The sequence below is a fragment of the Mesoplodon densirostris genome, chromosome 4, assembly GCF_025265405.1.
Source record: "Mesoplodon densirostris isolate mMesDen1 chromosome 4, mMesDen1 primary haplotype, whole genome shotgun sequence".
Classification (NCBI taxonomy): domain Eukaryota; kingdom Metazoa; phylum Chordata; class Mammalia; order Artiodactyla; family Ziphiidae; genus Mesoplodon; species Mesoplodon densirostris.
This window is the reverse complement of record NC_082664.1, coordinates 149,541,678-149,565,801: the sequence shown is the minus strand read 5'-3', so window position 1 is coordinate 149,565,801 and position 24,124 is coordinate 149,541,678. Positions and strand designations below refer to the sequence as shown.

The 24,124-nt window shown below is 40.0% G+C and overlaps 1 protein-coding gene across 1 annotated transcript in view; it reads right to left on the bottom strand.

The window, feature by feature from the left end:
• ADAMTSL3 (ADAMTS like 3) overlaps positions 1-24,124 on the bottom strand; it is a 377,697-nt gene that overhangs the window by 210,493 nt on the left and 143,080 nt on the right. The window contains 2 exon segments of the mRNA XM_060097479.1: positions 10,142-10,378; positions 21,788-21,833. Of these exon segments, the coding sequence (XP_059953462.1) occupies positions 10,142-10,378; positions 21,788-21,833 (283 nt within the window).

The window sequence follows — 24,124 nt, the reverse complement described above, 5'->3', positions numbered from 1 at the left end:
TCTGTCCTCACACATCCGTGTCCCTGAGCACTTTGCATTTCATGAGAAGAGAATCACCCTTTGTCTGGTCATCCAGGAAGGGTGTGGGTTTAGGAGCTAGGACGGGCTTGTTTTGAAGAGTGTTTAGAGCCTTGCAAGACCCTGGGCAATCGAATACTCCCCTGAGCACTGACATGTATTTCATAATTTTTAAAGCTACAGTTCATCCAAATATTACAGCCAAAAATAAGCATGTGAAAACATCACAGAAAAATAATATCTGAAAAGAAGTTCTGGTTGCCTTGTGATTCATAGGGTATAAGCCAGAACTGCCCTTGAATTTGAAGGACTACTGAATTTTGGCTCTCACTTCACATCCTAATGAACACTGAGCAACTTTCTAAGAATTGCCTCAACTTCTGTGACTTTTCCTGAAGTCAAGATCTCTAGTGGTAATGATTTAAAAACCGCTAATCGATAAACATAGCAATAAAATTTATTAACATCCATATATAACCAATTTCTATAGAGCCATGCACTACAGAGTATAAATTAGTAAGACAAGATTTATATTCTACAGTGTAGTTAATGAGACAAGTTATACAAGATAGGGGATAATATAAACAAAAAATTAAGATATATGAGCAGTGCTTTGGGGAATAAATACACATATATAAATCATCACTTCAGCTAAGGATTATTTCATAGTTCTGGCATATGATTTCTTAATCAGCTCATAGAAGTCAGTGTTCAAATAAGGGTCGTTACTCCAGATGAAGCAAAACATGAATTTTCCAGCTCAGTCAAATATAATCCTTCAAGAAGCAAAGAATTTTTTGAGTCAACTTCTGCTTGAGATCTCTGAAAATTGGATTCTACCTTACAAAAAATTCTAACATTCCTGCCTGAAAAATCAGAGGATATGGAGCTATGGTAATCATTAGGAATCTTCATAAATATTTAGCTTCTCCAGCCCATGGAGGACTGCACTTCCCCACCCCCTTAGAAATTTAAGTGTGGTCATTGACTGTCTTTGGCCAACGAAATATGAGTCTAAGTGTTTGTGTCACTTCTGTAAGAAGCTTCAAGGGTCAGTGTGTGAGTCACACATTCCCCTTCTCACTGCTGTAGTTATTATGCAAAACGTGTTCCAATAAAGCCTCCCTCAGTCTGGGTCTCTGAGACGTTCAAGAGCAAAGACTCCTGCTGACCCACGTTGGCCAAGCAGCGTGAGCTAAAAGTCACCTTTAATTGTTTTAAGCCACAGAGCTTCAGGGGGTGTTGGTTACTGAAGGAAAAACCTAGCCTGTATTATACTGAAGTACTATTTAACTATTAATGCATAGAGCAGGGTCATTAACATCAAAGGGTTGTTTGAAACTGGCCATTTCACATTAAAATCCAGATTTCTGGCTCCTGTTGACAAATGAAAACTCTGACATGTTTATACACGGTTGCCCCCTTGAGCATATTAATGAGCAGATATGTATTCTCCAGCTCACGACAGCCCTCATCACTCACTATGACTAGACTTGAGCAGTTTTCTTCCAGAGTGGAGGGTAGATATTTGAGTTTCAGCCTCTGTACTAAACTGTCTAAGCATCACTCACCTATCGTGCTGACTGCTGTCTACTAGAATCACATCTTACTTCCAGTTAGAAAATTTGGCTATATTTGTAGCAATAAAAAACATACAAATATCATCAGTATAGCGCCATGGTTAAGAAAACAGATTTTGGAATTCGGTTTCCTGGGTTCAGATTCCAGCTCTACCATTTTCTGGCTGTGCCATCTGGGCAAATGACTTAGCCTCTTCAAATTCCAGTTTCCTTATAGACAGAGTGGGGATAATGACTATCCCAGCTTCATAGTGTACGATAAGCTAACACAGTAAAGTGCTTAGACAATGCCTGACACCTTGTAGGCACCCAGTAAGGGTTAGATGCTATTATTTTTTAGAAATACAAAGTGATTTTCTTCATTTACACAGTTGTCAAGGAATTCAATAAATGTGAATGATAAATCAGACTTGCTCTGAAGATCTGGTTCCAACCAGGTCCTGTTTCTGATAAAAATCAGACCTCCAAAGCAGAAGCAAATTTCATTCAGTGTGTTTTGTTGTCTCATGCTGTCTGCTGTGCTCAGGCTCATGGTAGATTCTTCCCAGGAGCATGGTGACAGGGTCATGTAAATGAGCAAACTGTAAACACACTTGCAAAAATTGTCTGTAGTCTCTGTCAAGTGAACATCAGGGCTCAGTTCACTGATCCTAAGGCAATCAGAGAGAATCACAGTTTACTTTCTCCCATCCTAATGGCTGTGGACAGCCACAGCCACATTGTATGGGAAAGGGAATTTATGTGAACATTGTCCTGTGGAAGGAAAGATACTGAATTCAACTTAGAAGTGTCTGAGTCACTTTTGAAGAAGGGCATGCAATTCTTTTGACCTGAATAGCCTTGCCAGAAGATCACTCAGCTTTCAGCAAGGTATCACCTATGACTGCCCAAAGAATCCACTTACTCATTAGACTCACAGAAACATGATAGGAAGCACACATTTTAAAGGAACTAATTCGGCATTGAAAACCAACTTTATCCTGCAATCCCCTTCAAACCTTGGAAACTACTGGAGCAAACTATGCACTTTAGACAAATAAGAGGGAGCTCTGGTCAGTGCCCACAAGGAGAAACCAGGGAAAGAGAACCAGTGTAGCCTACAGGGCTCCTGTGTGACAGCTGTTCTGCTGGGCTCCTGAAATGTTGTTCATGAAAGAACGAATTTTTTTTTTTTGAGTTTTTTTTAAATGAATTTTAATGTTTTTTAAATGTATCACATAAACTAGTTGTACTTATTTTCATGCTGCCTTATAAATTTAAAAAATCCCTATAAAACCATCTATTTACATTTGTCCTTAACAGCAAAATCAACTCTTTCTTTCTCTTTTTTTTTTTTTTTTTTTGCTCAATACATTTTTTTTTTCAATTGGGGTATAGTTGCTTTACAATGTTGGGTTAGTTTCTACTATACAGCGAAGTGAAGTAGAGTTCCCTGTGCTATACAGCACATTCTCATTAGTTATTTATTTTATACATATTATTGTATATATGTCAATCCCAATCTCCCAATTCATCCCACCCCCATTTCCCCCCTTGGTGTCCATATATTTGTTCTCTACATCTGTGTCTCTATTTCTGCCTTGCAAACAGGTTCATCTGTACCATTTTTCTAGATTCCACATATATGCCTTAATATATGATATTTGTTTTTCTTTTTCTGACTTACTTCACTCTGTATGAGAGTCTTTAGGTCCATCCACGTCTCTACAAATGACTCAATTTTGTTCCTGTTTATGGGTGCATAATATTCCATTGTATATATGTACCACATCTTCTTTGTCCATTCGGCTGTCAGTGGGCCTTTAGGTTGCTTCCATGACCTGGCTATTGTAAACAGGGCTGAAATGAACACTGGGGTGCATGTGCCTTTTTGAATTATGGTTTTCTCTGGGTATTTGCCCAGTAGTGGGATTGCTGGGTCATATGGTAATTCTACTTTTAGTTTTTTAAGGAACCTCCATACTGTTCTCCATAGTGGCTGTGTCAATTTACATTCCCACCAATAGTGCAAGAGAGTTCCCTTTTCTCCACACCCTCTCCAGCATTTACTGTTTGTAGATTATTTGATGATGGCCTTTCTGACTGGGGTAAGGTGATACCTCACTGTAGTTTTGATTTGCATTTCTCTAATAATTAGTGATGTTGAGCATCTTTTCATGTTCCTCTTGGCCATCTGTATGTCTTCTTTGGAGAAATGTCTATTTAGGTCTTCTGCCCATTTGTTGATTGGGTTGTTTGTTTTTCTGATATGAGCTGCATAAGCTGTTTGTATATTTTGGAGATTAATCCTTTGTCAGTTGCTTTGTTTGCAAATATTTTCTCCCAGTCTGAGGGTTGTCTTTTCATCTTGTTTATGGTTTCCTTTGCTGTGCAAAAGATTTTAAGTTTCATTAGGTCCTATTTATTTATTTTTGTTTTTATTTCCATTACTCTAGGAGGTGGACCAAAAAAGATCTTGCTGTGATTTATGTCATAGAGTGTTTTTCTTATGTTTGGTAATAAGGATGATGAATGGTACTCTATGGGTAACTTGTCATCCTTTCAGATTATCCTTCTTATTTGAGAATACTTTTTATTTTTCCAGGCAATTCTGTAATTATCAATGTAACAGGTTCTTGAGCCCTCCACACCTCATAAGATAAAGAGTCAATATCCATACCATTTCTTTTTTTTTTAACTTTTTATTTTATATTGGAGTATAGTTGATTAATGAAAGAACAAATTTAAAATAGGGCCTATAAAGAGAGTAACATCTCCTTTATACAGACTGAAGAGACCAAGGCTCAGAGACAATAAGCAGTCACAGGAAACTAATACATCCTGCACCAAGCTGTGTTCACTCCAACCATGTCATTGAGACTGCTTAAGCTGAGGTCACCAATGATCTCTGTTTGGTCCAAATGAAGCAGGCATATTTCAGTTCTTTTCCCGCTTGACTTCTCTGAAAGTCAAGCAGTGCCAACTTCCTTCTTAAACACTCACCCACCCATATCTTGTTTTCTCCCAGTTTTCTATTAAACAGAAGATTGTTTTGTGTAGTCTCCATCATGTGTACCTCTTCCAATGCTTGCCCCTGAAATGATGGGGCCAGAACTCTGTCCTTGGGAATCTGCCCTTCTCATTCAGTCCCTAAGGACATACATTAGCTTTAACCATGGGACGACCCCCAGGTCTATATTTCTCATCTAGAATTCTCTCCTAAGCTCTAGATTCATGTATCAACTTGGATATCCACAGCAGGCTCATCATCTTTTCCCCACATACTTGGTCCTCACTCAGTATTTTCTGTCTTGGTGAAGGGCCTCATCATCTACTTAGTTATTATGTCAGAAATCCAGACATCATTCTCAACTTCTCTCTCTTTTTTTTCCCACATCCAATCAAACATCCAGCCCTAAAAGATCTGCTTCTTTAATCTGTAGAATTTGTCTCCCCTTCTTCAGTCACCCTACCTCCACCTTACTTTAAGCCCTTGTTACCCCAACGTGACCTATTTTTATCTGCTCCAACCCTGTCTTTCCCAAATAATCTGCCACATTGCCACTTGAGTGATCTTTCTAAAAACAATCCCAACTCAGCTATTTCTTATAAAATTCTTCAATGGCTCCTCTCTTCTTATAACTTGCAGAATAAGTTCATGATTGGTTTCCACCTACATCTGTTGCCTCAATTTCAAGCATTATCCCACAGGTATTTTTCACCTCAGCTCTACAGAATGAGTCAAAGATGCTTAAACACACCTACTATCACACCTCTTCACCAGCACTATTCCTTGTCCTTGGGATTCTCTTCCTCATCTTGATATATGTAACTTCTACTCAACTTTTCAAAACCTCAGCGTCAAAACATTACCTCGATCACATTGCTCTTCTTTAGCCCAGATTAAATTGTTTGTTAGTAACAATTATTTTTCATTATAAGAGCAATACACACTCATTGTCAAAAACTTGGAAAACAAAAAAGCATAATTCCACTGACAAATAATAGCTATTATTATCATTTAGTGGAAGAGCTCAAAAGTTAACTGGTGGTTACAAAGGGAAACCACTGACAGCATATGAGATAGAAAAATGAAGTAGTAAACTCTGACCTTAGGGAAGATTAAGCAACAGCAAACATCAAATAAGATGGTTTAAGAGTAGGAAAGAAAGGAAGAGAGATTGGTTAGGCTACCAAGGGAGACTGACCAGTTTAGTCTTGGGGTAGAAAGGTGAAAGTGAGAGAGGAAAGAAGAGTAAAATGTGAGAGATTTGATAGAGGTACCGGGATAGAGGACATGCAAGCAAATACACTTGGTGACTACAATATGAATTCAGGAAGGTAACACTGGGAATTGTGGTGTCATAAGCAGAAATGAATAGAAATAGCAGTTAGAATAACTAGTGGATCTGGGAAGAACAATACTAGCTCATTTGAAAAGGGGTGGGGATTGGAGGAATTCCGATGGTGTGTTGGAGGAATCTGTGGAATCTCCCAGAATGGATATCAAGCTTGAACTAGAAAATTCAGGATTGGAGGCTGAGAGAGAAATGAAAGGAAGACCAAGAGTTATGAAAAGCCTCTGCATTTGCAAGTAGATAAGACTCATTTATTCAACCAGTTTTTAAGTGAGGACCTTTGATGGGGCCAGACATTGTCAGGGTACTGGGGTATGGCAGTGAGTCTAAATGTACCAATTAAAAAGACAGAGAATGTCACAGTAGATCAAAAAACAAGATCCAACTATCTGTTGTCTGAGGAAACCCACTTTAAATATAAAAGCATCTATAAATTAAAAGTAAAGGGATGGAGAAAGACACAGTATGCTAACATTAATAAAAATAAAGCAGGGGTAGGTATATTAATTTCAGACAGAGCAGACTTCAGAGCAAGGGGAGTTATCAAGGGCATTTATGAATGATAAAGGTGTCAATACTCCAAGAAAACATAACAATTCTTAATGTGTATATGCCTAACAATGGAATGCCAAAATACATAAGGCAAAAACCTACAGAACTGCAAGGAAAAGTAGATGAACCCACTATTACAGGTGGAGACTTCAATACCCCTCTATCAAAAATGGATAGATCCAGCAGGTGGAAAACATTGAGAAGAACTAAATAAATGGAGAAATATTCCTTTTTTGTGGATAGGAAGATTCAATATTATCAAGATGTTAGCTCTTTCCAACTTGATTCCAGAAAGTTATTTTGTGGATATTAACAAACTGATTCTAAAGTTTACATAAAGAGGGAAAACACCCAGAACAGTCAACACAATACTGAAGGAGAAGAACAGTGTCAGAGGACTAACACTGCCCAACTTCAAGGCTTACGAATAAAGCCAAAGTAATCAAGATGGTATGGTATTAGAAAAAGAATAGACAAATAGATCAATGGAATGGAATAGAGAGCACAGAAATCAACTGACATGAATACAATCAAATGATCTTTGACAAAGGAGCAAAGGCAATACAATGGAAAAAAAAGATAGTCTCTTCAATGAATGGTGCGAGAACAACTGCACATCCACACGCAAAAAAATGAATCTAGACACAGACTTACATCCTTCACAAAAACTAATTCAAAATGGATCATAGACCTAAATGTAAAATACAAAACTATAAAACTCCTAGAAGGTAACCTAGAAGAAAACCTAGGTGACCGTGGCTATGGTGATGACTTTTTAGATATAACACCAAAAGCATGATCACTGGAAGAAATTACTGATAAGCTGCACTTCATTAAAATCAAAAGCCTCAGGACTTCCCTGGTGATCCAGTGGTTAAGACTTCGCCTTCCAGTGCAGGGGCTGCGGGTTCGATCCCCACAGGTTTGGGGAGCTAAGACCTCACATGCTGTGCAGCCAGAAAACCCAAACATGAAACAGAAGTAATATTGTAACAAATTCAATAAAGACTTTAAAAATGTCCACATCAAAAAAAAAAAAAAACCTTAAAAAACTAAATGAAAATAAAATAAAATCAAAAGCCTCTGGTCTGTAAAAGACACTGTGAAGAGAACAAGAAGACAAGTCACACTGAGAGAAAATATTTGCAAAAGACACATCTGATAAAGGACGGTTATCCAAAATATATAAATAACTCTAAACAATAAGAAAATAAGCAACCCAATTAAAAAATGGGCAAAAGACCTGAACAGACACCACATCAAAGAAGATATATAGGTGATAAATAAGCATGAGAAAAGATGCTCAACATTACATGTCATTAGGGAATTGCAAATTAAAACAACAATATGATACCCCTACATACATATTAAAATGACCAAAATCTGGAACAATGACACCACCAAATGCTGGAGGTGATGTGGAATGACAGTAACTCTTACTCATTGCTGGTAGGAGTGCAAAATGCAGTCACTTTGGAAGACAGTTTGAGACTCTCTTACAAAAATAAACATACTCTTACCATCATACAGCAATCACACTCCTTGGTATTTACCCAAATGTATTGAAAAGTTGTGTCCATACAAAAACCTGCACATGATGTTTATAGCAGCTTTATTCATAATTGCCGAAACTTGGAAGCAACCAAGATGTCTTTCAGTAGGTGAATGAATAAATAAAATGTGGCACATCCTGACAATGGAATAATACTCAGCACTAAAAAGAAATGAGCTATCAAGTGATAAAAAAACATAGAGAAAAGTTAGATGCATATTACTAACTGAAAGAAGCCAATCTGAAAAGTCTACACTGTATGATTCCAACTATATGACAGTCTGGAAAAGACAAAACTATGGAGGAAGTTAAAAGATCAGTGGTTACCAGGGGTTAAGAGTTGGGGGGATGAGTAGGCAGAACACAGAGGATTTTTAGGGGAGTGAAAATACTCTGTATGAGGGAAGGGATATGGGAACAGATGTATATGTATAACTGATCCACTTTGTTATAAAGCAGAAACTAATACACCATTGTGCAGCAATTATACTCCAATAAAGTTGTAAAAAGAAAATACTCTGTATGATACCACAATGACAGATACATGTCATTATACTTTTGTCCAAACCCATGGAATATCCAACTCCAAGAGTGGACCCTAATGGAAACTATGGACTTTGGGTGACTATGATGCCTCAATGTAGGCTCATCAATTGTAATAAAGGTACCACTCTGGTGGGGGAGTGTTGAAAATGGTGGAGGCTCTGCATGTGTGCAGGCAGGGGGTATATGGGAAACATCAGTACCTTCCACTCAATTTTGCTCTGAACCTAAAAAGTTTTAAGTTCTTTTTTAAAAAGGTGGGGAAGGGGAGAGAAGAGTTCAGGAAGAGCCTGGAATGGTAGGCAAGGATCCTGGATGTCATCATCAATGCAATGACAAGCCATTTAGGGATTTTGGTGGGAGGAGTTAAAAACTCTGATTTAGGCTTTAAGACAATCACTTTGGCTGCTGTGTGGAGAATGAATCAAATGGGGACAGTGTTGGAAGCTGGGAGATCAGGACAGGAGGCTATTGTAGTTTAGGTCAGAGCTAATGCGGGGCTTAGACTAGGAAGGAAATCAGTGGAGACAGAAATGGTGGATTCAAAAGAGGCTTTGGAGGTAGAACTGACAGGACTTGACAATGGATTAGATGTGTGGATTGAAAGAGAAGAATCAAGAATGACTCCAGGGTTCTGTGTTGAGCAACTGGAAGCCATTTTCTAGATGAAAAGATGTAGGAAGGAGAAACTAGTCTGAGGAACAAGACCACGGTTCATCTAAGCATATGAAGTCAGAGATGCCTGGCAGTGTCTGACACTTAGTAGATGGTTAGGTTCATTTGCTGTTGTTACTACCATTTTGTTATGAACATAATAGGGTAGGCATTCATTATGTTTACAATTTTTTTTCCAGTGATCAAAGGAATGGGGTGGAATCCTATCCTTTCCCTACTATCCCCATACTGTCTCAGCAACCTGTCATAGTGCCCTGAATCCTCAGACCCATTACAAGCAGTGGGGGCTTATACCTCAGACACACTCACTGCAGCTCTCCAAAGACCACTCTGAAAAGCCTGCTGGAACACATTCATGCTAATTAATTAATACATAAGTCATTGCTCCCAAAGACCCAAAACAATGAATTAGTTTTAATAAGAAAGGTCAGAGAATATATCAATATTAGCCTTCCAAAGCAGTGATTCTCGAAGTGGGGTCCCTGGGCCAGGAACATCAGCATCTCCTGGGAATTTGTTAGAAATGCACATTTTCAGGCCCTACCCCAGACCGACTGGATCAGACATTCTGGCACTGGGGCCCAGAACACTGTGTTTTAACAAATCCTTCATGTGATTCCGATGCACTTTCAAGTTGGAGAACCACTGATCTAGAAAAACCACAAGTCATATATTGCAATCTTTTGATTCTACAGGGGCAAAATTTACACTATTTTAAATAAGTAAAACATAAGCTACAGGTAATACTCCCTAAAAAAATTTTACATTAAAAGGATCAAAGACAGTATTTCATCTGCGTGAACAAAAGTGCAGAAGAAAAAGATTATTGAGAGTGGTCGTGGCACATCCTTGAACCAGGGGTACAGGAAGTAGGTGTGGCTTACCTGACAGATGCCGCTGATACACATGTCCAAGGAGTCAGCATTGCAACGAGTTCCATCCAAGACCTTGGGTGCCAGCTCCACTACCAAGTTCTGTCCCCGTGCGTGACACTTGAGCGCGCAAGGGGCAGCAGGATCATTGTACTCTGGAAGCCACTCATAATAATGCCCCTGATACTGAACATCATTGTAGGCTGAACACTGCTGGGCTCTGAAGTCCTCCGCATCCGGAGGGCAGTCCTGGGGGCAGAGAAAAAGGGCCACATGCACATCATCCAGTGAGATGGGCCAGCAGAAGGCTGAACAAGTGTACCTGGGTCCCATGAGAGCAGACCCCAATTGCTTCTCTCCCAGAAGTCACTTCATTCCTTCACTTCTTTTTTTTTTTTTTCCTTCAAAACAGACTCTGTACTGTGGAATTCTACTGGTACCTCTGTGATAAAGGAGGGGATCACCTCATTTATTCTGATTATTTTTAAACCCAGGTTGTTTTCTCCAGTTAATTAAAGCTTACCATACTTAAATGCCAAATTTTGCTCTATTTTAACCACACTGAATATAAATTTTCAAATGCATTACACAACCTCCTTCTTTTTGAGACAAGGGAAAATGGAATGTTTTTGATTTTTCCAGGTGACCTAAGGTCTTCATAGGAAATATTCATTATCTTCCATGCCTTTAGGAGCCATTTCAATGTAAAGGGTTGTTACTAACTGGCCCCAAACTGCTGTGCTCTGTGGGGACTTGTGTTTGTTTCATTGCTTTTGTCATTGTTATTTAGTTCATCACCTTTCCTCTCTTGTTTTCAGACCCCCTGCCATTGCTCTTTACTGGTACCCAGTGCCTGCCTTCAACAGGCTCTAGAATGGAAAGAGATAATGCAGCTTTTTCAAATTCTGTCTACAACAAAAGCAAATAAATCCCAAGTTAATACCCCAAGAAGCTCTCATAATAATAGGACAAAGTGTTTGTACAAGTCTTGATGACTCAAGGGTCTTTTTATTAATTACTAATCAATCTCATCAGATACTTCCAAAGCAAGATGCTGGATGATAAAAATGTTACTTTACTCTTCAAAACTGAGCACACTGTGATGACCTAGAAGGGGTGGGATGGGGGGTGGGGTGGGAGGGAGGCTTAGGAGGGAAGGGATATATGTATACATATAGCTGAGTCACTTTGTCGTACAGCAGAAACTAACACAACATTTTAAAGCAAATACACTCCAATAAAAAAACAACAACAAGAGGAAGGAGTCCTTGTAAGTTAGGCATAGAGAATAAAAATTGAGAAGCAACTCCAAAAAGCTGTAATGACCATTCAACAGTACCTAATAATGACTTCAAAGCTAGTTAAATCCCGACTAGAAAGTGATGAACAATAAATAATGCCTACTCAATAAGGGGCTGCAAATAGACACAGGGGTAAAGTACTTTTGAAACTTTAGATAAGGGAGCTTATTTTTACAAGTTTCCCCAGAAGGACAAATGACCCCCAAAGTACACTAATGTTAACTTAAAATTATTAGAAGACACTTGTTTTAGATTATATTATACTAATAATTGTTTTTCATTTATTTTTTCAAATAAGCCAATTAATTCTAAAAGCTCAGCAACAAACAAAGCAAAACAATAAGACAATTTAGCATAAAGTTTATTTAAAATAGTCAGGGTTTCCCTGGTGGCACAGTGGTTAAGAATTCACCTGCCATTGCAGGAGACATGGGTTCGAGTCCTGGTCCAGGAAGATCCCACATGCTGCAGAGCAACTAAGCCCGTGTGCCACAACTACTGAGCCTGTGCTCTAGAGCCTGCAAGCCACAACTACTGAAGCTCGCGAGCCTACAGCCTGTGCTCTGCAACAAGAGAAGCCACGACAATGAGAAGCCCGTGAACCACAATGAAGAGTAGCCCCCGCTCGCTGCAACTAGAGAAAGACCGCACGCAGCAACGAAGACCCAACACAGCCAAAAATAAAAACAAATAAATAAATAAATTTATTAAAAAAATAAAATATTCAGTATGCAACTCTACACACAGTTCTATTAAAATTTATAGAGCATTTTTTGCTATAAACATATCAAATACTCACATTTATAAAATACAAAGATTCACTCAATATTAAAGACATTGCTTACATTTTAGTATGCAAAAATATAGATATAAATATATATGATATCACCTGATGAATTTCCAGAGACTTAAGCTGAGTGAAAAATGCCAATCCTCCAATCTTACTCACATGATTACATTTATACAATGTTCCTGAAGTGATAAAATTATAGAAATGAAGAACAGATTAGTGGTTGCCAAGGACTAAGGATGGGATGAAGCTGGAGGAAAGTGGGTGTGGCTATAAAAGGAAATGAGAGATCCTTGTGGTGATGGAGTTTTTTTTTTTTTTTTTTTTTTTTTTTGCGATACACGGGCCTCTCACTGTTGTGGCCCCTCCCATTGAGGAGCACAGGCTCCAGACGCACAGGCTCCGCGGGCATGGCTCACGGGCCCAGCCGCTCCGTGGCATGTGGGATGCTCCCGGACTGGGGCATGAACTCGTGTCCCCTGCATCGGCAGGTGGACTCTCAACCACTGCGCCACCAGGGAAGCCCTGGAGTTATTCTTTATCTTGCCTATGTCAATATCAATATCCTGGTCCTGACACTGTACTATAGTTTTGCAAAATCTTACCATTGTGGGAAACTGGGTAAAGGCAACATGGGACGTCTGTGTATTATTTCTTACAACTGTATGTATATCTACAATTATCTCAAATAAAATGTTCAATTTTAAAAAAACAAAAACAAAACAAAACAAAAAATAGTTGAGCACAAACTTCCCAATTAACGGGAATGAATTCATTGTATACAAACTTCCCAATTAAAGAAAATAGATACAGAAAGGCAATATATTATTTTCTTCTTATTGCAAAATAAATAAATGTTCATTGTAAAAACTTTGGGGATAGTTTCTATTCAAAAAAAGAATAAATAACAAAGATTCTTATACATAAATCTTTGCACAACTTTTTGATTATTTCCCAAGGACATATTTCTGGAAATGAAATTTCTGAGAAGAGTGTGTCTCATGAGCTTTTCAAAATATTACCACATTGCCCTCCAGGAAGGTCTTATTATTATCATCAGGCTATATAAGTTCCCTTTTCTCAGTACCTCCTCTCAGTTCGGATATTATAATTTTCTAAAATTTTTTCCAATCATAAGTGTTACATAGAATTTCAACATTTTAATTTGCATTTCCTTCTTATTATTTAGGTTTAATATTTTTTCATGTATATTTGCTTTTTGTATTAATTCTTCAAAAATTTCTTGTTTTCTGTCCTTCACTTATCTATTAGAATGTTTGTGTTTTTATTATTTTTAACAGATAAAGCTATTAAATTTCATAGTGAAGGTATCGACTCTTTGTCATTTGTATTAGAAATATTTTCCCCATTTAATCTTGTTTTTGGTGCTTTATGAAGTCAAGAAGTTTTGAATTTTTATGTAGTCAGCTCTATTCATATTTCCTTTTAAGGTTTCTTTCTTTACTAATGAGATATGCTTTTTCCTCCCTGCCCTGAAAACAGATAAATACTTAAATGTATTTTTCTAGTTCCTTTATAGTTTAGCAATTATGTTTAACTCTTTATTACATTTGGAATGTATTTTGATCTATGGGGTGAGGTAGAAATCTAACTTTATTTTTCTGAAAATAGTTATTAACAAATTATCAGCCAGAATTTTAAAATATAATTTCTTCTATTTATTCCCTTTTTACCACTTAATTTTTGTATTTTACTGTGTTTATGCTTTGGGCCTTGATAAAGTGCCTAAAATCCTTTTTGGAAGTAAGTAGGGAATAAGTAAAATATAATTAGTAGACTTTGCCCTGAAATTAGTTGTATTACTTTGCTGTGAATCATTCCAAAATCTTCTATTACATCCACATTTTTCTTTGTTTTCACAAAATTAACCCTTAAGCTAGGTCACACCTATGGAAGAAAGTATCAAACTGCAGAAGATTAAAACTGGATGTCATTTCTGTCTTGGAATGAGGACATCTTCCATCCAGCCATAGAGAAGATCATGAGTGACAAAATTATATCACCTCCTCTTTCCTCAATCAGGGTCAATTTCTTCTGTATCTGACTCTTTGAAACCCAGAGAATATAAGAGAGCAGGGTAAAAATAACTTCCCTTGCATTAGGCTCACTTAGCATCTTAAGAACACTTGAGGAAATACAAGTGCTAGCTGTCTGACTCTTGAATGTCTTAAACTCCTCAAACCAAAGAAGTTTCACAAAATCAACTATGGTTAATTAACAGAAGCCAGCCTAAACTGAGCCCTTGCTGAAAGGGTGGCCAGGTTTGTATGTGTGACCTAGCCTCCTTGGCCACAGCTGATTATCAGAGGCAAACATCTGGTCCACGCCAGGTCAATATTTCCCAGGAATTCAGAATTGCAACAAAAGAGCTGGAGCTGAAAACTCACATCAATCTGGGCTGGGCTAGCCATTTCTTTTATGTGATGCATGTTGAAGCAAAGTGAGCCAGTTCCCACAGCAAGAGCAATGAATTAGACATGAAAGGTCAGATAATAAAACATGGGTTTCAGTTGAAGGAGTAAGTAACCTGGGCTTCACTTTCTGATTCCCGGGTCCAGGCCCTCAAGATGTACTTATTCCTAAATTCCGCTAAATATCCACTCACCCATCCAGTGAATCCCATTTTTCTTGAGTTAATTTGAGTGGGTTTCTGTTCCTTACAAATGATGATCCCTGATTAAGACCGCCGTATATCTAGCCCATGCTTTCTAGTTTACCAGGAAATATTACTGACATTCTCTCTTCACTACCACCCTTTGAGCGAGGTAGGTCAGGATTATCATTACCCTCGTTTGTGTAATGGAGAAAACTGTGATACAAAAAGTCTTTAGTCGCTAGCCCAAAGGCATACAACTGGAGTATGACAGAGCCAAGACTGATTCCCAAAGAAACAAGCATTCCATTATATGATACTGCTTTCTAGTAATCTTGGGGGACATTGACTACTTACATTAAATGCTTTCATTTACATGGCATTCTTCCACTGTCAACACTAAGTCTGTCTAGTCTGGTTCAGATGGGTTGCATGCCCTGGCTCAAGACAATCTAGGGATTCTTGTGTCTAAAGTTTAGTTGACATTTAGGAATCTTGGATGCCAAACATCCATCTGCTTTCCTTTCCCTGAGAAGCAGTTCTTCATATTAGTTAAGTTCAAGACAACACTTATTTATTAAATATACTTTATGGGTTTTGCCTAGGTGACATGCTGTAAGGAACACAAAAGAAGAATATAATCCATCAATTACCTGGTGAGCTTGTTATCTTATTGGAGATGTAGCATCTATGTGCATGGAATACATTGAAACAGTGGTTTATTTATTACTGGTATTTGTAGACTTACACTAGGACTTTGCAATGAAGGAAATAAAACTGTTATCCAAGAGTTAAATTTAAAAGTGAATAAATGGAGCTAATAAGGAAAGAGTAAATCTAATAAGGAAACAATAGATCCTAGATCAGGAAGACCTGACTCAGTCAGGAGTGGGTACCCAGCCTGGGAGGCATAGAAAAGGAGAAGGAGGAGAAGGGGAAGAGATAGGGGGAGGGGAAGAAGGAGAGGGAGGGGAAAAGGGAGTAAAGCACAGCAGATAACGACCAGCGCCCATTCGAGGACCATTCTGAAGACAGGGGTGTCCTTTCCTCCCTAAAGCCATGAGAATACATAAACCTGTATGAACAACTTAGGGAGAGAAGCCAAGACAGGAGGATTACCTAAGAAACTGAGTACTTTTATGCAAGAGAGACAGACCATTACCTAAGAGATGATTTATATAATAGGAATGGACCAAGCTTTAATTTGGGTTAGATATTTAATTTTCCTCCTAGATAAGCAGTGAGTAGGGACTCAGGAGAAGCACAATTTCTGTATAAGCAAATTTGAGCATTTTATCTTCATATCCATGTTATAGTATGAGTTAAATTTTGTGATCCTCTTATATAACAAATGCCAAATTTTCTAGCATAAAAATAAATTATTGTAGGTGGCTACTATCAGCTAGAACAAGAAAATGATGCATCATGAATAAGTAACATTTCAGAAGGGATCTGAAGGATGATGTGATGTGAATAGGACAAGATATGAGAAACGATATAAGCAAAAAAGAAACAGCAAAAATAAATTCAGTATCTATGAGGCACAGCCTTGTCCAGCCAGGGTGAAACGTGTGTGTTGAATAAGATGTAAATCTTACCATCTTTTGGAGGTCCTGAAATGCAAGTAAGGGGAATTAAAAGCAATTGGAATCCACAGAGAAGAGCAACATTAAAAAGGGACAGAATAGGTAGCATTTTAGGAGGGCCAGTATGGTAGCAGGATGGACTGGAGTTCTGCACATAGATATGAGAGGAAGTGGCCCTAGACCAGAGTAGAAGAAATGGCAATGGAAAAAAAAAAAAAAAAAAAAAAAACCTCTAAGAGAAAACTGTCAGAAATTAGCCATTCATGGGATCCAGAGTATAAAAGATCTTTCAAGGGTCATATCAAATGTCACCTCTTCTGAAAAGTTGTCAGGGAGCCCAGGGACCCCACTGTGCAGAATTAACCATGCCTCCCTCTGTGCCCATATAAAAAATGTGTTCATGCTACAAAAACACTCTTACCAAATTATGATACACTTATTTTTAAAAATATGTTCCCTTTGCTTTCTTCCAGCTTTACCTTTAATTTCATATACCCTGGTATAAAAACATACAAGTAGTGAGTGAATTCAGGCATTAGGCCTCCTTGCTGACATGCATGACTGCTCTTGGAACGTCTCCACTTGCTCTATATACACCCCTGATAAGGATAATTCTTTCCTGGGGCCTCTGGGGCCCAGCCCTGGCTGGAAGAGCCCATGCTAAGTGCTGATCGGAGGGTCATGTCTGAAGATGGCGGTTACCTGGAGCCCCAGTACTGCACATAGGCATGTTCTGTTCCCCTAATCTCCCTGGCCCTTCAGCCCAAAGCCCCATCTCCCCTGACAGAATGAATGCAGGGAGAGCCGCTGAACCGATGCCTGATTTCTCAGGGAGGGAAGTGTGGTCCTCGTTTCCTGGTCATGCCTCCCACTCTGCCACGTGAAGCATGGGCTCCTACATACCACGAGTGGAATTTCTTTGTCTGTGAGCTCTGAATGCACGTCCCTAACACATCCAGACTCCATAACAAAAGAACTTTCAATCTTTCTTGAATGCCTGGAACCTGCTTTTTTCCCAGGTTCCCTGTCTTCCGCTGACGCTGACGTGGGCAGAGGTCAGAAATGTAGCTGTCAGGGTCGTTAAGCCAGATCCTCCCCTGTGCTGGGGATCCCTCCTGGGCTGCTGGAGCGGAAGGCCCAGGGGCATGGAGGATATCATTTCAGTTGCCTCTGCCTTCAGCTCCCTCCCTGCCCTTCTCTGACCTTTGTCCCTGGCCAGCTGTGAATATTCAGAAGGCCCTTCCTACTGTTCTTGGGGTTGAAGTTTCTATAATGGTATCGGAAAGTGTAATGTTCCTCCAATTACCTCTGCAATTCATGTGCTCCTGGGCTATTAGAAGTGACCTTGCTGCTGTCTGGGTGTCATGTCATTATCTGACAAAGCTCGAGACCTCTTCACACTTCTTTCCAAGAAGCATGATGTTGTAGCAGAGTGATCAAGAGCACACACTTCCAAGGAGCCTGGAACCTGACTGCCTGGGATTAAATTCAGCTCTGTGACCCTGTGCAGGTTACCTAAATTTCCTTCTCTGTAAAAGTGGAGATAAAAATAACACCTACTTTGTAGGGATTATGAGGATTAAATTTATTTATTCATGAAAAGGCACTCAGAACAATGCCTAGCATTTAAGAAGTCTTAATAACTCTGAGCTATTATTGTTGCTATTAATATTATTAACTGATCTTGGTTAGGGGTTAGAAAGCTGATACACATGTGGCAAACTCCATGGTCCGGAGGGAGGCTGAGAGCCTGAGCCTTCAAATAATCACGTGGAGGAACAGAATTAGCAACCTCGGGAATAGGATTGAATGTCAGGTCTCTGGGGCTCACCGGCGGTGACTTCTGCTTCTCCGTAAAGCACAATTCACCTCCCTATGTGGCCATTGATGGTGACATCGCTTGGATGGGAATGGGAGATCTTGCACTCCCATCAGATGGGATGCTCAGGTCCCCAGAAGTATAGGTGTGAGCATCTTTGAATCACGAAGCAAGTTTCCCTCAAAAGAGTGCCTGACCTGGGAATCACTAAAGGCAGCTTCCTTCAAAAGAGTGGGTGATGAGCCCCATCCCCAGGGAAAGGGGAGCCACTGACTAGTGAACGAGCATGGCCCATCTTCAGTGAGGCCATTGGAAGGCAGGGAGAAGCAACAGCAGGGCTCACAACTCAGTTCTCTCTCCACTTGAGATAGACTACAGAGTAGTTCCCACTCCTGCTCTCTGGACTCCTTGGGGTGATAAGAGAGATGAAGATTTCAAGAGGGTTATTCTAAATCCCTAACTAATAAAGCAGGAAGCTTCTCCAGTAATTATATGTAAAAAAAGAAAAAACAAGATGTGACCATATTCATACACCGAGTTCACTGTGGTTACATCCACTTAACGGCACTTGACGCCCTTGAAACGTTTCTATGTTATATTCCATGGAATATACCCATATAATCACTCCTGTAAAGGAACAGACTTCTTACAGATCATGGACACTGCAGCTGGGACTGCCTTTATCCACATCTGGTCTACAGTAGGGCTTGAGTATCACGGCTGCAGACACTTGGCACATGGAGATGGAGGGGTGTCTTGCACACTACAGATGTGAAAGACCTGCCACAGGGCTCCCTTATTTCCCTGTAAGGAATTTTGTTGGAAACTCTGCACTTGCAATGGCAAGCACAGAAATTAATGTCATTTTCTTATGAAATCTCTCTACGGACTCTCTTAGGACTCCAAGTCTGAGAAGTAGAAGAGGGTGAAATTTACACTGCTGTCCTCCCCCAGTAGCTCCCACCTCCTAAGCATCTATTTCTCACCAGCCTGGAAGTTGTAAAGGTTTCTGCAGACTCTCCCGAGGGAACATCAATTAGAGACCATGTGTACTCCCAAGACCCTCGGAGCCTCAGGGGCATCAGATCTTCACTCAAGCACACCAAAGTTCTAACCATTGCAACTAATATGCACCAATTTTAGTAGATTACATCTTATCTCTACATTTCATGGCACACTCCTAGACTCTTATAACACTTGTGTTGAAAAGAGCTGCCTTTTTGGAACTAGCTAGAGCAGAGTCTCTCTCACTCACACACACACACACACACAGACACACACACACACACAGAGAGACAGAGACAGAGACAGAGAGAAACCCTAGAATGAAATCTCATAATGTAATATCTTGATCTGGACATTTAAAATGAATTCTCCTAGATAGCTTCACAGAGTATTCCTTGATAGCATACTGTTGTGAAATTTATTCTGGAATGACTGCAAGGAATTTGCCAGACCAATTTGTCTGAGAAGCTGAGCTGTCCCATTGTGTTCATCAGAATAATGCACCCTCTCCAAAGATGGTCACAACCTAATCCCTAGGACCTGCAAATAGCTAACCTTACATGGCAAAAGGGGCTTTGCCCAAAGCATCCTTTGACTAAGGTTAAGGACCCTGAGAGGGGGAGATTATCCTGGATTATCCAGGTGGGTGAACGGTGCTCAGCTGTGATCACAGGCAGATGTGACTACATAAAAATGGAAAGAGAGATGCAATGTTGCTGGCTTTGAAGTTGGAAAAAGGGGCCACAAGCCAAGGAATGTGGGCAGCCTCTAGAAACTGGAAAAGACAAAGAAGTGGATTCTTCCCTGAGACTCCAGAAGGAATGTAGCCCTGCCAACACCTTAATTTTAGCCCAGTGAGACCCATATCAGAATTCTGACCTCCAAAACTGTAAGATAATAAAAAATTTGTATTGCTGTAAGCCAAGTTTGTGGTAATGTGTTGCAGCAGCAATTAAAAAATAAAATGTACCCAGGCAAAAGGTAGTAGATGGAAATGCCTTGTGTGTAAAACCCTGAGGCTGCTAATACATCCACGTGCCGGTGTAAGAATGAATGCTAGGGGACTTCCCTGGCGGTCCAGTGGTTAAGACTCCACGCTTCCAATGCTGGAGGCACCGGTTCAGTTCCTGGTCGGTGAACTAAGATCCCACATGCTGTGCAGTGAGGCCAAAAATAAATAAACAAAATTAATTAATTTAATTAAAAAAAAAAAAAAAAGAACGAATGCTAGACTCTGCTTGTACCTAAATGCCAGCCTGTGTCTGTGCTCGGTCAACCTCTCTCCCTCCTTCATCCCCACCTGGATTCCAGCTCATTTAATGGTGCAACCATGCGCATGTGTATCTCTCGATTCCTCAAGTCCATCCTGTCACAGGACATGTGAAACCTATTTGCTTTGTCTCCCAAAATCCCTCCTAGGACATAGAGGGCACAAATCTGGCTACCTCAGGGCTGGGTGATATTGGATTTTGAGTGCCCTATAAATAAGCACGATTTTTCCCACCAAATTTTGAGAGAGAAACATTTCTGCTTCGCCACTGATTAAAACAGACTGAAAACGTGGCTCGAGCTCCACAGACAAAAGGTCCTGCTAACACTGCCTATCCTCCACTCCCCAAGTCTAGAGCTTGAGGCTGTCCAAAGAGGAAACGTTTGGGTCCATCGAACAGAAATGCTTACCCAGGACCGCTGTCTCACACTGGCCCAGGACAGAGAAGGAACAGAGACGGGCAGTCCCTCCAGAAGTGAAACATGTAAAATAAATGGCACAGCTAATTGAGAAAAATGGATTTTTTAATAAAACACCTAAATCTCACTTAAATCTTCAGATTTTCAGAATTTCCTTTGAATTCCTGTCATTTTGATTCGGGTATATATCACAAAAACCCGAAATGTTGTACGTGGAGAATAGGACTGGTGCTTTCTGACATTTTATTTTGCATTGCACATTTGTATATTTGAATTTTAGTTTCTGTTTGTGTTGACCACTGTAGAATGAGAGCAAGGTTTACAAACCCTTCCTCAGGTGTGGTTTTCTTGAGTCACCTACAGTACTCCTCAACACAGTTTGCAGGGAGTGGGACAGGTGTTTTGGAGCAGGAGAAACAGCACTAGACAAGTTCAAGTTCAATGCTTGCTTTGCGGCCTTTGGAAAATACTTTCACCTCCCTCGGCCCCAGTCCCCTCATTTGAAATAAAGAAATAACCACACCTCATATGCCAACATCTCGGAGACAGTTGTGAGGGTCAGGTGAAATCCTACACACAGAGCACTTTGAACTCTGAAGGCATTTACAAGTATTATGTATTGTTTCTATGAATTCAGAAATTATTAAATGCTTACCAAATTAGATCATACGTGTGAAGTGGCCTAAAAGGGTAGTATCAGTGGCAGGTATGAGATATACAAAACCTGTTGTCAGTTAAATGAATATTGAAGATTTCCACAATGAGTACCAAGAGACCATTAGCTTTACAGTACATAACTTCAAACATGAACATGTTTTATGGGATTATATGTTTTTATTACATACAGAACTTACATGATTGCTGCATGTCTTGTATCGAATATTCTGCCCTTCACAATTCCTGAGGAAAAAAAAGAAAATAAGGATTTCATGGAAGTTGCAAGCAGGAAAAAAAAAAACAAGTGAAAACGAGGCACACGTAAAACTTTTATTAGTGCCCATTACCTCAAAGATTCAAAGTTTAAATTCTAAGAAATAACTTTCAAGGATCAGGAGGACGGGGCTTCCCTGATGGCGCAGTGGTTGAGAGTCTGCCTGCCAATGCAGGACACATGGGTTTGAGCCCTGGTCTGGGAGGATCCCACATGCCATGGAGCAGCTGGCCCCATGAGCCACAATTACTGAGCCTGCGCGTCTGAAGCCTGTGCTCTGCAATAAGAGAGGCCGCGATAGTGAGAGGCCCGCGCACTGCGATGAGGAGTGGCCCCCACTTGCCGCAACTGGAAAAAGCCCTCGCACAGAAACGAAGACCCAACACAGCCATAAATAAATAAATAAAATTAAAAAAAAAAAAGGATCAGGAGGCCAAAAAGTCTCATGGAAGTGTCACATTAAATACAGTGAATTCTTTAGTTGAATTAATGTAATAATATGACTTAAGCACAGTTTTTACCCCAGGGTCTATATAACCACTGAAATTAATGTATACTGTGTGTGTGTGTAATGTGTGCATAGATGTTTTCTTTTTCTATGAAAAAGAAGGTAAAACTACAGGCAGAAGTATTTGTGTAGCATGTCCCTGTAAGGGAATTTCTCTTCCTTACTCTCTGAGGTCACCAAGTTATCTGGGCCCTCTATAACCTCCCTCTCTAATCAGTACAATGGTCTCTGTCAGAAATTTGCCTGAGGCAATGCTTATATTTTACTTCAGCCACCAGCCTTATTAAACAAATGCTACAAAATAGTGTTGGGGTGGATTTCTTAGGATACCGATCCTCTAGGATCTGAAGTCATATACGCATGTATGTATATGCTTCAGAATCCTCCAGGGATGACGACACACTATCCTTCCCTCCAACCACTTGATTTGGGACCCAGCCACTCATCTTCCAGGCAAGCTTGCCTTTTGGATGTTTGGAATTCCATCTGGCAGGTCCTTTCCTCAGTGCAGTGCTTGCTGCTCTGTATTTTACATTAACTCCTTAAAGATAATTCATCTGTGAATGGGATCTTTCCCAGTTTTTCCATGGAGTTATGTTTTTACCCTTTATGTGTCTCTGGCCAATTCAATGGCAAATTTGGAGCAAGAAAAGCTAAACACAGGCTTAACTCGCCATTTTGAATTAAAAGTCAAGCATTAATTTGTTTTAGAATAGTTAGTCCTGGAAGAAGAGAACTTTTTTTTTTGGCTGTGTTGGGTCTTCATTGCTGCGTGCGGGCTTTCTCTAGTTGCGGTGAGCGGGGGCTACTCTTCGTTGAGGTGCGCGGGCTTCTCACTGCATTGGCTTCTCTTGTTGCAGAGCACGGGCTCTAGGCACGAAGGCTTCAGCAGTTGTGGTGCTCGGGCTCAGTAGTTGTGGCTCGCGGGCTCTAGAGCGCAGGCTCAGTAGTTGTGGTGCACGGGCTTAGTTGCTCCGCGGCATGTGAGATCTTCCCAGACCAGGGCTCGAACCTGTGTCCCCTGCATCGGCAGGCAGATTCTTAACCACTGTGCCACCAGGGAAGTCCCTGGAAGAGGAGAACTTTTAAAAAGTGGATCCAAAGAGATCCTTTTTTGCTGGTGTGATTTAAATATGAGCCTATATGAAATGACTGAACAAGTCTATTTCAGCAGTGTATAACTCACTGCACATACTTTCTGACGATTCTATTTTTATCAATTACAAAAAGAGTAAGTGAAAACTACTAATGTGCCAAGAAGTATAAAGGAGAAAAACCAAGCATTAATCCCATCATTGGGACTTCCCTGGTGGTCCAGTGGTTAAGAATCCGTCTTGCAATGCAAAGGACACCAGTTTGATCCCTCGTCGGGGACCTGAGATCCCACATGCCTCTGGTCAACTAAGCCCAAGCGCTACAACTACTGAGCCTGCTCGCTCTGGAGCCCATGCGCCCGTGGCAACTAATGAGCCTGCATGCCACAACTAGAGAGAAGGCCGCGCACCACAACAAAGAGCCCATGCGCCACAACAAAAGATGCCCTGTGCCACAACTAAGACCCGACGCAGCCAATAAATAAATAAATATTTTTTAAATCCCATCATCAAGACCCTTACCCTTAATAATCTGGCATTTCATCTTCCAGTGTTTCTGCCCTGATTTATTTACAGTTGTGAAATCATACAGCCCATTCAACTTCATATTCATTTTAATCTAATATTATAGCCTTTTCCCATTTTATTAATAATTCCC